Source organism: Peromyscus maniculatus, chromosome 8, assembly GCF_049852395.1.
Source record: "Peromyscus maniculatus bairdii isolate BWxNUB_F1_BW_parent chromosome 8, HU_Pman_BW_mat_3.1, whole genome shotgun sequence".
In the NCBI taxonomy this organism is placed as follows: Eukaryota; Metazoa; Chordata; class Mammalia; order Rodentia; family Cricetidae; genus Peromyscus; species Peromyscus maniculatus.
The window spans coordinates 15,564,781-15,580,298 of NC_134859.1; the positions used below are offsets into that span (position 1 = coordinate 15,564,781).

Here is a 15,518-nt window from a genome sequence, read left to right on the forward strand (position 1 = left end):
ATGCAAACAAAGCACGCCTTAAAAAAAAATTCAAGTTGTTCCTCACTAGTTGATGTTCCTGAGTCAAAATGAATTGAAGCCGGGCGGTGGTGGTGGTGGTGGTGGTGGTGGTGGTGGTGGTGGTGGTGGTGGTGGTGGTGGTGGTGGTGGTGGTGCATGCCTTTAATCCCAGCACTCAGGAGGCAGAGGCAGGCGGATCTCTGAGTTCGAGGCCAGCCTGGGCTACAGAGTAAGTTCCAGGAAAGGAGCAAAGCTATACAGAGAAACCCTGTCTTGAAAAACCAAAAAATAAAAAATGTAAAAAAAAATGAATTGAAGACTGAGGATGAGGCTCCATTGGCAAAGGGTTTGTTTGCCCAGCATTCGAAGTCTTAGGGCAGTGGTTCTCAACCTTCCTAATGCTGTGAGCTTTGAATACCTTTTCATGTTGTGGTGGCCCCCAGCCATAAATTTATGATTTTCATTGCTCCTTTCATTGTAATTTTGCTACTGCTCTGATCTGTGATGTAAATATCTGTGTTTCCTGATGGTCTTGGGTGACCCCTGGGAAAGGGTCGTTCCACCCCCAAAGGGGTCACGACCCACATGTTGGAGAGCTGCTGTCCTAGAGTCCGTCCCTGTCACTTCATTAACCGGATGCACATCCAGGTAAGCCCAGGACTCCAGGTGTAGAAGCAGGAAAAGCAGAAGTCAAGGGCATCTGTGGCTACACAGCAAATTCAAGGCCAGTCTAGTATACATGAAACTCTGTCTTAATTAATTAATTAAACTGGAAATCCAGGTGTGACAAAAGTATCCAGTGAACTATGCTGGTAGCTAGTTGCTAAAACAATATAGTTAGTCTGCTTTTTCAAAGAGCAACTTACATCCACACTGCAGGGCAGGACACAGCAAACAAGCACTTCTCCAGACAACTCGTTTCTCACCCTACTGAGTCCTCTGGCCTTTCCTTGTACTGGTGAGTTAATTTTTCACCCTCCCCTTCAAAGAAGTATCTCTGTAATGCCTAACCGGCCTCAAGCTTTGCGAAGATTAACAGATGAAGGTAAGAGATCGAGGACTAAATTCTCCCTGTCTCTTCTCAGACAACCGAAGTATACATTATCATCAGTTCTTAAAAGCCGCCAAAGGGTCTCAGCTTAGCTCCTTCAAAGTCCAAAGGCGAGTGTAGAGCCCACTCTTGGCTCTCCCTTCAGGAGAGCAGAAGCTTTCTGCTAGGGCCCAGCTCTCCCACATTCATGGGATTTGCACCCTTCTCCACTCACAAGCTGGTGCTTTTCTTTCTTCCCACCATTTTTCTCATTAACTTCCCAATTTCTACCTCACTGCACTCTGGCCTGTGAAGGCCTTTATGTGGACTAACGGTGAGAGGGAATCTCATCAGCAATCTTCCTGCTGACATCACAAAACTCTACACCAAAGTTAACTTTTGTTAAAACAGTAAGGCCAAGGTGAGAGACACCAACTGGACTGTCAGGTCCTCCCAGTCTGTCTCTCATTTGCCTACAAAGACAAACTTCCTGTTAAGCAATTGTGATCAAGCAGAAACTTAACAGAAGGTAACAAGCTCGTTCTTGACCAACAGGTTTTCCCCCATTGTCAACTAATTCAATTAAGAACAATTCAACCCGGAAGGAAAGCTTGCTTATTCAATTAATGGCCAAAATCACCTGGTGCTTTGCCAAGAATGAAATAACTTCATTTCCCAGAACCCCATAAACCAGTGAATGAAACATTATTCAGAATATTCAATGATCACATACACTAACCACCAGTCTCTTTCTGCTGGGATACCCAACACTGGGCGAGGGTGAAGGTAGGGATTTCCCTCTGGAGCTACAGCAGAGGTCTGATCAGACAGGCCAACTGATAGTTCCCACTAAACATCATGGTATCTCCCATATTTTCCACACCATTGTGGATACTGAAAATGTTATCATTTCCCTCAAAGAATGACTCATGGTATCTATGGGCTCAAAGCAAATGAACGGTAAACCTCTAAAAATAAAAGCATAGGCATGTAAATAGCTTTACAAATAAACACATGCACAACTCATGAGGAAAAAAGCTAACTTTTCCCACACCATCTGTTCTGAGTTTGTTTTATAAAATGTAGGTCCCTGAAGGCTTGCCATGGAGGCACACACTTATAACCCTAGCACTTGGGAGGATGAGGCAGGAGGACATCAAATTTGAGGCAAGCCTGGGCTAAATAGTAAATTCAAGGCTAACCTGGGTTATGAAGTGAGAACCTGTCTCAAAATTTTTAAAGCAATTTAGAAGAATTTATAGATAAAAACTCGGGGTTTGCCAGACGGCTCCTCGGGAAAGGAAGACGGTCAGGCAAGCCCATCGACTCCAGGTCAACCCCTAGAACCCACCGAGTGTGCGCAGAAATGACTCCACAGAGTCGTCCTCTGACCAGACTCCACATTAACACCCATGGCTTCACAACACATGCATGGGTGCGCACACAGTCACACACTCACACACAGTAACACAGTCGCATACACACACACACACACACAAATACACACCTCAGACCTGTGCGTGCACATAATGAAACATCTTTAAAAAGAAGCATCATCCAGGTGCTGTGGTATACACCTTTAGTAATCCTAGCACCCAGGGGACAGACACAGGAAGACTGTGAGTTTGAATCTGAGTTTGAATCCCTGCACTTGCAGGTACAGTTAGAAAGGGCTGTCCCCCTGCAAAGTCCTTTCACATACATGTCTCTCCAAGCCTTCCCAATAACTCAGAAGGATAGCCAGGTTTCTGTATGTGTGCAGTTACACTGCAATAAGGCTTCCTTTAAGGAAGGTCCCATGGCAAGTGCAGAGCTCTGGTAGAAAATCAGGTGTTTCACCCTGCAGCCTGTGCCCTTTCTGTGAGTTAAATCACAAATTTTAAGGTCAGGAAACCCTTGCAGCTTATCAACTATTCTCACCAACAGATATAAAAAGAACGTGGCTTCATTTCTTGGCTAATCACCAGTCTAGGGTGCATATAAATCAATCTGTATATGTATAGGTACATACATGATGGGTACATGTCTATGTGAGCTACACGCCAACTTCCACTTTCCCTCACCCGTCTTTTTCTTGTATATACATCTTTGTGTTAAAGTTATCAAAAGAAAATCTAAAAGGCATCATGGTACTCAAAAAAAAAAAAAACCCTAACATTAATTGAAATTAATAAATAGCCACCAAGCACCACACACTTAGCACACGGTGAGGGAAAAGGAGGCTATCAGCTGCAGCTTCTGGCTCGGGTGTTTACACACAACTGCCATTCTGTGTAACAGTCAGTAGATGATGTGAAGGCCATAAAGTGAGGACTGCTAGGAGAACTGCTAACAGAGAAGAGTTCACCCCCAAATGAACAGCTACTACAGAAGCATTCTGTGTATGGGAAGGAGCTGTGGTCAGAGGAAGGGAGGAAGGTCTCATCTCCCAGATAAAGACCTTATCATTTAATGGGGGACACAAACAGGTAACTACAGTATAGGCATAGACTAGTCTAAGTACCACTAGGTAATTCATTCATTTAAGGATTAGTCCACAAAAATTGGGCTATGCAACCAAACAAGATGCTATCTGCCACCCACCTTACAAACTGACATCAAAAAGGTGGCCTCCATTATGTCTCCTGGGCTGATAGAGGTTTATCAGCATTAGCAGAAGGGAAGATTGCTGAGATGTGACCTAAGCCAATTTGGCCAGAGGCTGCTCAAAGATGGAGTTCTTTCAGTAAACAGCAGCTGCCTTCAAAAAAATGTACTCAAGGCAGTTTATCCCAGTGCTGACAACGGAAAGAGTGTGAGCCGAGTACACAGGACCAGGATTCCCCAAACTCCGGCTGAAGCACAGCCGAGAAGCCAGCAGGAAGAAAGGCTGAAGGGAGACAAATTCAAAGAGGGAAAGGAAATGGCAGGAGGGGAAATGGATGGGAAGAGGGACAGGAAGTAGAGTCAGCAGGCCTGGAAAAGCTTCCCCAGGATCCCAGCATGCTTCCAAAGGGCTCCAGAACTCACAGCCCCAAAAGCACTGCCCAAGGGCCACATGTGTGCGGGTCTAGGAATCTGTGTCAATGGCCTAGTTAGTGAGTATCCTGGGCTAGCTCTCTACTTAGTAAAGGACAGGCTACAGCAGTCAGGGCCACCCCTGTCAAATCTGAAGGACATTTAGCCTACTGCAAATCCTCAGACAGATTGTATATTAGAGCCACGGCCCCTTTAGACAGGTCAAAGATCCTATAAACTCATGTGGTTGATATCACTTGGGCCCTGCTGAAACCGGCGTCTATTTATGCACATTTGGTGAGTTAGCAGCCACCAGAGAGCTATGAGGGACAGCTGCAGACATCCTATTTCTTGATAGATTCACTAAACAATTGAATTTGCCTCACTAAGTCAAGGACAGGAAGGGAGGAAAAACAAAACAACTGAATCAAAAAGAAAACAGAGAAAAACAAATAATTTACCTTATCAGTTTCTTTCATCTCCAGTTTTGCAGACTGCCTATACTTTAATAACTCTAAAGATAGCGCTATACTGCACCTTCTTAAGAAGGACCACTATGTTCTAGTCTGCATTACTTCGTCCACTTAAGAGATTAAAAACAAAAGGAAATGACTCAATTAAGGTCTCTTAGCAGAGGGGAATCTTTCAACAGCTAATAACTCAGTAGAAGTGTAACTAGGCAAGTTTTGTTTTGTTCACACCCATGAGACAGAACTATCATCCTAGCCAAGTGGTGGTGGCACATGCCTTTTTAGTCCCAGCACTCGGAGGCAGAGGCAGGTGGATCTCTGAGTTCAAGACCAGCCTGGGCTACAAAGAGAGTTCTAGGACAGCCAGGGCTACCCTGAGAAACCCTATCTCAAAAACAAACAAAAAAAGGAACAACAACAACATAACAAAACTATCCACAGAGAAATCCTGTCTCAAAAACAAACAAAAGCCGGGCGGTGGTGGCACACGCCTTTAATCCCAGAAATCACAAGGCAGAGCCAGGTGGATCTCTGTGAGTTCAAGGCCAGCCTGTTCTACAGAAAAAACAAAGCAACAACAACAAAACAAAACTATCATCCTTAAACTTGTTTTTGTTTTTTGTTTCTCTATGTGAGGCAAGGTTTCTCTATGTAGCCCATCTGTCCTGGAACTCACTCTGGCCTTGAACTCCCCAGAGATCTACTTCCCTATGCTGGGATTAAAGGTGTAGGCCACCACCACCCAGCAATCCTTAAACTTCTTTAAAATTACATTTATTTATGTAAGTTGGTGTGGGAGGGTGTTTTCCGGGGGTTTGTTCTCTCCTTCTTCTATAAGTCCTAGGGAATGACATTTAGGTAGTCAGGCTTGGTGGCTGGCACCTTTACCCACTGGTTTGTGTCCTACAACCGTTAGCCGAATTTTGCTATCTTTTCATGGGAGAAAAACTAGCCATCTCTCTGTCAAGCTCTTATGAGTGCTTCCTAAGGAGTGCCTGTACATCAACTCATGCTCCCAACTGAATGTGATGCATAATGAAGTTTGCACTCTCTCCAGTGAAATCTGTAAACCAGACACACAGCCTGGTGAATTCTATTTCCAAAATGGATCACTGCTGTTCTAACTCACTTATAATAAAGATGACTGTTACAAAGAAGTTTAGAAAACAGGTCCATAAAGCTGACCCAACACTAGGCCAGTATAAAGCCATGAAAGCCACATGGTAATTAAATTATTCACTATCAGCAACTATAAATTCATTGTCTCTATCAAGAGTTTATTTATCACCTTGCCGAGGATGGTGGCACAGACCCATAATCACAGCACATGGAAAGCAAAAGCAACAGAATTGGGAGTTCAAGGGCAGCCACAAAGTCCCAGGCCAGCCTGAGCTACAAGAGACCCTAGGAGAGGGCAAGGAGTCAGTAAAGGGAGTGTGTGTTAAGAAAGAGAGGGGGCAGGCAGATAAGAGAGAAAAGAGAGCCGGGCGGTGGTGGTGGTGGCGCACGCCTTTAATCCCAGCACTCGGGAGGCAGAGCCAGGTGGATCTCTGTGAGTTCGAGGCCAGCCTGGGCTACAGAGTGAGATCTAGGAAAGGCGCAAAGCTACACAGAGAAACCCTGTCTCGAAAATAATAATAATAATAATAATAATAATAATAAGTACAAAAAAAGGACTAGGGGGAGGTAGTTTAATGCAGTTGCCTAGCATGAGCCAAGCTTGGCTTTGAGCTCAAGCACTGTAAAAAGAAACAGAAAAAGGTATATAGTGGCTCACACCTGTAACCCCAGCACCCAAGAGGCTGCCAACAAGACTGCCATGAGTCTTACCAATTACAAGAGAAAAAGTTGCATCAAAATCAAAGTAGAAGGTTGACAATTAAGAACTGAAGATGACACAAAGCCAGTTTCCTCTTTTTAATGCAGTGCAATCTAAAATAGCACAAGCCATATCTTGTCAACCATTAGGTACCAAACTCACAGAGGCACCAAAATCACAAATATCTGAGTCCAGAAGAGGACTCACAAAAATTTGAAACATTTTATGCTCTAGGCTTCCAAAATACGATCAATTTAACCAGTTCTCCTCTTTCAATCATGTTATTTTGAAGTCATTATTACATGTATTTTCAACCAATTTCTGGAAACTATAATTGAAATGTAGTGATACAGAAAGCCAGGTGAGGCTGGATTTGAAAGGCCTTCTGATCTGTCCACCGACGCTGGGCCTCTTCAGTGGCTAAGCACGTGAGCCATCTACTGCACTGAAACACACACCTACCACTCACGGAAAAGACTGCCCAAGGCTCCTAAGAGACCCCACCTAGGAGGGAAAAATCCTTAAAACCATTTTAAAATTGATCATGACTACTACGCCTTTTATTAAATGGTGGGTTGACATCTCTTCGGGCGTAACAGCACATATTATCACACAAAGTCTAAGCCCCTCATCATGGCTTCATGGTTCTAACTAAGCCTGTGCTCTACCACTGAGGTGCACCCCAGCATCCAAAACAAAACTTTTTAGTTATATGCATAGAAAGCAAGTAAATGTGGGACAGAGTCTTTCTTTAGTCACATACTAACAGACCATGCCTTGGGTTACACTGTATTTCTTATAATCTTTTGAAGAAGAGGTGTTTTGGTTGTTTTAAGTGAATGTGTTTCAGTATGAAGCACTGGTCACTCTGAAAGCAGATGTACTGTTTATCTTTAAGAAGATGGAATATGTCTGAAAATACTTTGCCAAAATAGAGGTCAGCAAGAGGGCTCAGCCAAAGGCATTTGAACATACAAGCCTGCCAACACGAGTTCAATTCCCAGTACTCACGTAAAGGCAGGACAGAAGTGATTCTACAAGTTGTCCTCTAACCACCAAATGCCATTGTGGTGGTGCATGTATCCATTCACAATAATACATAAACAACCATTTTTAAATGATATTTTGCTAAAATAACCCACTTCAAAAGTTTGCCCAAACTGCTGTAACCAACCATTTGATGCTGAAAAGGAAAAATTCCTCAATACCTAAAAATCAAAATCCCACAAGTGACAGAATCCCTCTGAACACACACACACACACACACACACACACACACACACACCAAGAACTACCAGAGGTCCCCACACACACACCCGCTAATTTTCAACAAGTCCAGCAGACATGAGACTACCTCGGTATTTATTTTATGCTACTATACTTCCATTTTAAAACGTACACCTCAACTCCCTGGATAACATCATCCACAGAAACCATGAGGCTATCCAACAGACTTTCAGTATCACCATTTATTATTTATAGCATTAAATGGGGGAAGTGGCTCTGATGTCACCAACCCTACCCAGTGGAATCAGTGACTCAATAAGCATTTTCACACTGGAAAGAATCTGACTAGGAAAACGTTTTGCAAAGTTCAGTAGATCTTGTAGCTTTCCTCGCTACCATGGGACAGATACTAGTTGTTACTGTATTAGCGGAGATACAAAGAAACTATCAACGGTTTCCTTTGTATGGCCATTTGCAGAGGCTGACTGCCTCCCAACTCTCCCAAGCCTGGTCTGATTTCCCTCACATTCAAATTGGCAGGTAATACCAGCCATATTTTATTTCTTCCACCAATGAGCAAATTCTTCACTTCTCCCAGCCACTCACTCATAGTCCTGTTTCCAAAAACCCTTCTGGCACCAAGTCTGAGGTCAGAAAGGGGTTAGGGGGGTCCGGGGAGACCTCATCAGTCTGGCTACCAATGGTTTCTAACAGTAAAAGGGATCGTTGCTTCTCTGTGGGCCAAGAATGCCCCCTTTTTTTTTTCTTTTTAAGAGCGGGGGTGGGGGGGCGGTGATGAGGAAGACCCCTTCCCCCTCCCCTCTCATTTCCCAAATGATAAAGTTATGGTTTCCCTTTCCTGGAGGATGGAATTTAGAGTACCTGGGGCCTTGCTATACAAACATCCTTCACGGCAGGGTAGGAAACCCTTTGTCCAAGAAGCCTGACACCACAGGGGCCCAGAAAAGAGGCTTCATATCCCGCAAGCCTCAGACTCGAGGGCACCCCCAACATCCCAGCCCTACGGGGCCTATCCCGGCATCCACACAGCCGTAGCTTGGGGAGAAGGTGCTGAGAGCCCCCCTAACACCACCCCCCGTACGCCTAGGTTACGGAGGCCGAAGCGGCCCCAACTGGTCTCGGACTCCCTCCCACCACCATCACCCTTGGCTTAAGCGCGGGTGGGAAGCGCGATGCGGGCCTGCCTGGAGGAATGGGAAGGGAAAAGAAATCTTCTAAAACGAGTGCGATGGCAAGGCGAGAGTGAGCGGAGGCTCACGGAGGAGCGAGGCAGGGGCGCCCGAGACCGGTCGGAGCCCGGCAGGCGGTGGAGGGGGTTGGGGGGAGCGGAGGCCCGGACAGCCTGGGAGCGCGAGGCGTCAGCAACGAGCCACGGCAGGGGGCCGGCCGGGCCCGGGCGGCAGGGAACGAGGGCTGGCCTGGCGCGGACGCCGAGGTGGGCAGGCCCCCGGATCGCCAGTCGGCCGGAAGAACGGAGGGCCAGCGGGCCGCACTCACCATGAGCTCGATGGTCTTGTCCTCAATCACCGAGTCGGGCTCCATGGCGGCCCCGGCGGCCCCGCCTCGCTCTCCCCGCTCAGCAGCGAACGGCCCGGGCGGAGGAGGCGGTGGCAGCGGCGGCGGTGGAGGCGGCTCTCGCACCCACTCTAGCTGCCAGCCCGCCCGGGCCGCCGGCAGCTCCGCCCTCCCACTCGGCGGACGCAGGACGCGCAGCTGACTACAACTCCCGACAACCACTGCGGCACGCGCGGCCTTGTGGGAGCAAGAAGCCGTCCGGCCCACTCTGCCGGGGCTCGCCACTGTAAAGGCTGCGCTTCGAGGAGCACAGGGCTGGGAGTGCGGGACGTGCAGACCTGGAGAATCTAGGGCTTGCTCAGGGTAGGGCCTCGTGAGTGCCGCGACTACTTGTCCCAGAAATCCCCGCGCGCAAGGTCTCCTTCCGGCTGGTCGTTCCTGACTTCCTGGCAGCTTGGGGCTGCCCGGACCCGGACGGAAACTCGAAAGCAACTCCTTACTTAAGTCTGAGATCTTTGCGGTGCGACCGATTTCCGCACATGCGCCCTGGGTGTCTGCAGTGGCACTCGCGTAGGTGGCTGCTCCGCCGCTCCGTGTGTGTTGCATTTGGTAGGGACAGGTGGGCCCAAGGTGCACTAGGAAGTGTAGGAGAGGGCCCGAGAGCCCGAGGACGCAGCCAAGGGAAGATGGACATCTCTAGAGGAAGTGTTTGGAGATGAGTGGGGAAATAGGTGTATGAAGATCCGCTACACTGACTGAGAGGAGCTGAGCCGGGAGAAGGAAGCTGTTCGTTCTGAAAACATTTATTTGTAAACATTCAGTTTCTACTGCCCTAAGCACTGGGAATCAACTTGGAACGTAACAGGAGAGACCCCTGTTCTCAGGAAGCTTAATTCTAATGGAAAGACAGCAGACATTAACCGAGAGTTAGAGGGGCTATGAAAGAACACAACTGGAGACTTCCAGGGAACTCTGCCTCTAACTCTGTGATCTTCCCCAAGTCTGTCAGTACCCTGGAACCAAAATCCTCCAGGAACACGCTGATAGTTGAACAAGGTGGGTTTATTTCTACCTGAAGCACAAGAGAACATATGTCATGATGAATCGTGGACGTCTCAGTAGGAGACCTTAGGTAATGTAGAAGAGGATTTGAAGAGGCCCTGGAGCGAAGTGGGAGTAATTCTAAGACTGGACATCGCAGTCTTATCTGGGGGAAGTTAGATTGAAGCTAAGTAGTAGTTGGTGACACTCCCTCATGTTAGCCAGATTCAAGTGTTTAGTCTTTGTAGCTGTATGTGTGGCTTGGATAATGGTCATGTTTTATCTGTGTTCACAAATAATTATGGAGTGAGTGGTCTTGTTTTTGTCTTGATCCATAAGATAAGGCCACAGAATATCCTTATGTAATGTTGGTGGTCTGTGAAGTTGTTTATGTTTTACAGGAGACCTAACTGTAAGGGCCAGGCTCTGGCTATCATCAAGGGCCTGGATGATTGTAGCCAGCCCATTTCTCAATGGCAGAGACTGCTTTCCCGTTTCTCAGATGTTTTTCAATTCTCTGCCCCAGTGCAGTGGATGACTTTCGAACTCTTCCCATTTCCAGAGATCAGTATACATCCAAAGCACGGTATAAATTCCCTACCATTAGAGTTTGAAATTTTATGATCTTTATCTAGTGGCTTTCACCAAGAGATTGAAAGAAAAGCAACCGAGAAAAGCCCAGGATTAGAGTTCCTGCTATTACCTTGCTGTCTGGATTTCACCAGACAGGAGGACAGGTTAAATGACCTCTGTTTCAGTTACCTATTGTAACATAACAAACTGTGCCAAGACTTGGTAGCCTAGAATAACAATGGTTTATTTTTTACGATTGCATAGTTTAGCCAAGTTCATCTGGATCAATGTGATATAAGCTGAGGTTACACATGGGCCTGTAATCAGTTGGAAACACATTCAAAATGATTTCTCATCCTCTGGAGCCTCTCTTTTCCACTGGCTTCTTATCATTCAAGCCTCTGGAGGGTGGCTCGAAAAAGGACAAGACCGACCGCCGGGCGGTGGTGGCACACACCTTTAATCCCAGCACTCGGGAGGCAGAGGCAGGCAGATCTCTGAGTTCAAGGCCAGCCTGGTCTACAAAGTGAGTTCCAGGAAAGGAGCAAAGCTACACAGAGAAACCCTGTCTCGAAAAAAAAAAAAAAAAGAAAGAAAGAAAAAGGACAAGACCAATCAACAAATGTTTATGAAACTCTGATTGCTCGATTAACCAAATTAAGTCATATGTCCATAGTGAGTATGGGAAGTTCTGTGGATCTTGAAAGATTAGTTCTTTGGAATTCACCAATATAACAGCAAGCCAAAGACCTTGAAGGACCCAGCACTTACCATACAGTATAGCATGTAGAGGTCACGTGAGTATGATCCTCCCATGCATATGTTTAGCCTACACTGCCATCTTCATTGTTTTAAAAATTGGCATGCCAGATATGGGCCTGGTGGGGCACAACTTTAATCTCAGCTCTCGGGAGGTAGAGGTAGGAGGATCTCTATGAGTTCTTGGCCAACCTGGTCTACAAAGCCAGTTCCAGGACAGCCAGGGATGTTACACAGTGAAGCACTGTCTCAAAAAAAAAAAAAAAAAGAAAAGAAAAGAAAAGAAAAAGGGGAGCAGCATGTCCCTAACCTGAAGGCCCCAAGTTCAACCCATAGCATTGCCAAAATCAATCAGTTAAAAGTTTCAAGCCGGGCGGTGGTGGCTCACGCCTTTAATCCCAGCACTGGGGAGGCAGAGCCAGGTGGATCTCTGTGAGTTCGAGGCCAGCCTGGACTACCAAGTGAGTTCCAGGAAAAGGCACAAAGCTACACAGAGAAACCCTGTCTCGAAAAACCAAAAAAAAAAAAAAAAAAAAAAAAAGGTTTCACATTTTAGGAGGACTAGAGAGATGGACTCAGTGACTTAAGAGTGCTTTCTGTTCTTACAGAAGACCTGAGTTCAGTTCCCAGCACCCACATTGGGTGCTCACAATTGCCTAGAACTCCAGTTTTAGGAGAGCTGGTGACCTTCTTTTTCTTTTTCTTTTCTTTTTTTTTTTTTTTTTGGCATTTGAGGTGCTTGCTGTAATCCTTTTCCTTTCTGAAAGACCGATCACAGAAAATACAAACAAACTCTCCCTCGGTTATTTTAACTGCCAACCCCTCCTTCCCACTTTTTGAACTTGCTTCTTGTGGCACTGGCCGAGCCCCATGCAGCCCAGAATCATCACTTCCCTCGGACATATTATCACTCAGGTCACTTCCATCATGGCTGTGGATGCCTTCGTCTTCATCAATGTCCAGTGACTCGTTTTCAGCCAAAGTGATAGGAGTCGAGGCCGTTATGGTTGGTGATGGGACAGGAGGCAATGGTGACGCCGGTTCGGGTGCTGAGGCTTTCACAGGGACACTGTCTGGTTTCTGCTCAGTGTCCACTTCCATTTCACAAAGCCCAGCTGAACCAGTCTGACACTTAGCATGTAACGTTTCACCACCTGACCCATTTGAGTTTTGTTCCGAGGATAAGACACTGGTAGATTCCTTGGGAGCAGCAAGCGTAGCTAGACTCTTGCCAGCTTCCTCTGTTCCCACTTTCTTGAGAGGGGCCATTTTATTTCCTTCCCCATCAGAGCCAATTTCTTGGTCCTTAGGTGTCTCGTCTCTTCTTGAGTTTCCCTTTGGAAGATCCTGTGCACGCCTGCTTCCCTTCAGAAGACCTTCTTTTTCTTAATTTTTTTTTAATTATTAAGAAATTTTCTATTCATTTTACATACCAATGACAGATCCCCTTCTCCTCCCCCACAACCCACCTCCCATTCCCATCTCCTCCAAGGCAAGGTCCCCCATGGGGAGTCAGCAGAGCCTGGTACATTCAGCTGAGGCAGGTCCAGTCCCGTCCCCCTGCACCAAGGCTGTGCAAGGTGTCCTACCATAGGCACTGGGCTCCAAAAAGCCTGCTCATGCACCAGGGACAGATCCCGATCCCACTGCTTGGGGGCCCCCTAAACAGTTCAAGATAAACAACTGTCTCACCTATCCAGAGGGCTCAGTCTAGTCCCATGGGGGCTCCACAGCTCTTGGTCCACAGTTCATGCATTTCCACTAGTTTGGCTGGATGTCTCTGTATGTTTCCCCATCATGATCTCAATGTCCCTTGCTCATAGAATCTCTCCTCTCATCACTTGGACTCCTGGAGCTCAGCCTGGACTGGCGCCCTCTTCTAGCCCCTGTAGCTAGAGTTTGTCTCTCCGGGTCCCGCCAAGACTCCGTTTTAGAATCTTTTTTCTCAGGTTTTAGGTGAAAACTCTTGTCGCCCCACGTTGGGCACCATTTGTAACTAGAGTTTTTCTCTCCAGGTGCCACCAAGCCCCGGCAGTCTGTAGTCCACTTATATAATAAACATACAGACACTTATATTATTTAAACTGCTCAGCCATTAGCTCAGGCCTACCATTGTCTAGCTCTTACTCTTATACTCAGCCCATTTCTGTTAATCTATATGTCGCCACGTGTTCCATGGCTTTACCTGCTTCCTTTACATGATGCTCCCTGGACGGCAGGCTGGCGTCTCCTCTCCACATTCCTGTTCTCTCAGTTCTCCTCTCTCTTAGTCCCGCCTATACTTCCTGCCTGGCTACTGGCTAATCAGTGTTTTATTTATCAATCAATCATCCACAGCAAGCCCCTGTAGGTACCTGAACTCACGTGAATATGCGTCATCTTAAACGACTTCACGTTTAAAATCTGTGTTTTAATTTCTCTTGAAAAATTAGAGTATCTGGCTTTGAGATCTGTGATAACAGTATACAGTTGTTGTTCTTAAACTAAACTCAGTCTTACAATTTTACCAATAAAGACTTGGAAATCAGGTGCTGGGGTCAAAACCTGCCAGCTCAGAGAGGCCGAGGAGCAACCAGCTGACCTTCCTCCTTAGCCAGTGTCTCAGATAGAAAGAGAACTTCTCTTCTGCCGACACAAACCAAAAAAAACCCACCAAACTCAAAGTATCCGTCTTCTGAAATCCCTCTTAATCTTTCTGGCTGCTGCCTGTCAACTAGTTGCTAGCTCCACCTCTTGACCCAAGGTTGATTTTATGTAATTAACAAAATCTCAGGGTTCACAGTGTGATCAAATACCTGCAACATACGGTGGTTCAGTAGCAGCTACCTTTCTTTTGGAAAGTGTGCCTTTGTATAAATAATGTCCTTGTAGTCCGTTATCTGTGTCACAGTCCATTGTTTGCTGCTGCGTTAGAACATGTGAGAACAGATGACTTACAAAGAGAAGAAACTGAAGCTGGGCAGTGGTGGCGCACACCTTTAGTCCCAGCACTTCGGAAGCAGAGGCAGGCGGATTTCTGAGTTCAAGGCCAGCCTGGTCTACAGAGTGAGTTCCAGGATAGCCAGGACTACACAAAGAAACCCTGTCTTGAAAAAAACCAAAAAGAAAATAAAAAAGGAAGAAAAGAAACTGCTTTGGTTCATAGCAGGAACATGAGGCCAGGCTCTGCTAGGTATAGGTGAGAGCCTTCTATTGGGCCGTGGCAGACAGTGGTCATCACATGGCAAGACAGAGCAAGCTAACCAGAGAAAGCTCACTTCCATAGCCAAGCAACTTCCTTATTAGCCCATTAGTCAACGAAAGAGTTAAATATGAGAGTAAAAGTCCTCATGACACAAGCACCTCTTCACCCTGTGCAATGGGGGTTCCACTTCACCTGGAACATGCTCCTCATCTGAATGCTCCTCATCTGAACACTAAATCCCTATAGATACCTGAGTTTGCAGCCCTGGCATCAGAAAACCTCAAAGTTTTGGTTCGTTAATTAAAATCTTATGCCTTCTGAAAAGAAAAAGAAAACTGGCATTGTGGGTTCGAATTCCAAAAGCTCAAAGGGATTAAAAATGCATGTTTATGACAGAAGTCTTACGTAAGCCAAGCCAAGGCTTACCTCCTAGCTCTGACCTCTTAGACAAGAACCTGAGTGTGCAGGTATTCTTGCTGCTTCAGGCTTGATGCCTCTTGGAGATCAGATCTGATCATAGACAAAGGCAGAAAGTCCTAAGGCAGTTTGTCTCCAGAGCTTCAGACAGCTCTGGACCAAGATTTGCAAGGCATGTTGACAGTGAAGAGGTTAGTGCAGATCTATGACCCTCTGTGTGACACCGAGATCCTAGTGATGTCACATTACCATGGCAGTAGGTGCATGTATCACACAGTGTAAGGTAACAGCCAAGGGGCCTGGCGTCACATTTCGTAGTCAGATGTGTTCATATTTCTGAAGTGGCCTCTGTGTGTGCCTCTTGGCAGTCAGCTTCAAAACCACTCTTCCTAGCTGGACTCTGAGAGGCTGGACTGTGTGAGACTGTGCTTCATATCATCAGCAGAGAGCATGCGCACAGCGGAG

The 15,518-nt window shown here is 46.5% G+C and overlaps 1 protein-coding gene across 6 annotated transcripts in view; it reads right to left on the bottom strand.

Annotated features, from left to right (window-relative positions):
• Fbxw11 (F-box and WD repeat domain containing 11) overlaps window positions 1-11,697 on the bottom strand; it is a 106,189-nt gene extending 94,492 nt beyond the window's left edge. The window contains exon 1 of one of the 6 annotated variants that reach the window (XM_015997605.3): window positions 9,062-11,697. In XM_015997605.3, coding sequence (XP_015853091.3) covers window positions 9,062-9,685 — 624 coding nt within the window. In that variant the 5' untranslated portion in view covers window positions 9,686-11,697. The remainder of the gene's footprint in view (window positions 1-9,061) is intronic. The other 5 variants (XM_006978879.4, XM_006978878.4, XM_015997606.3 and 2 more) reach the window with 5 other exon arrangements.
• Window positions 11,698-15,518: the final 3,821 nt, after the last annotated feature.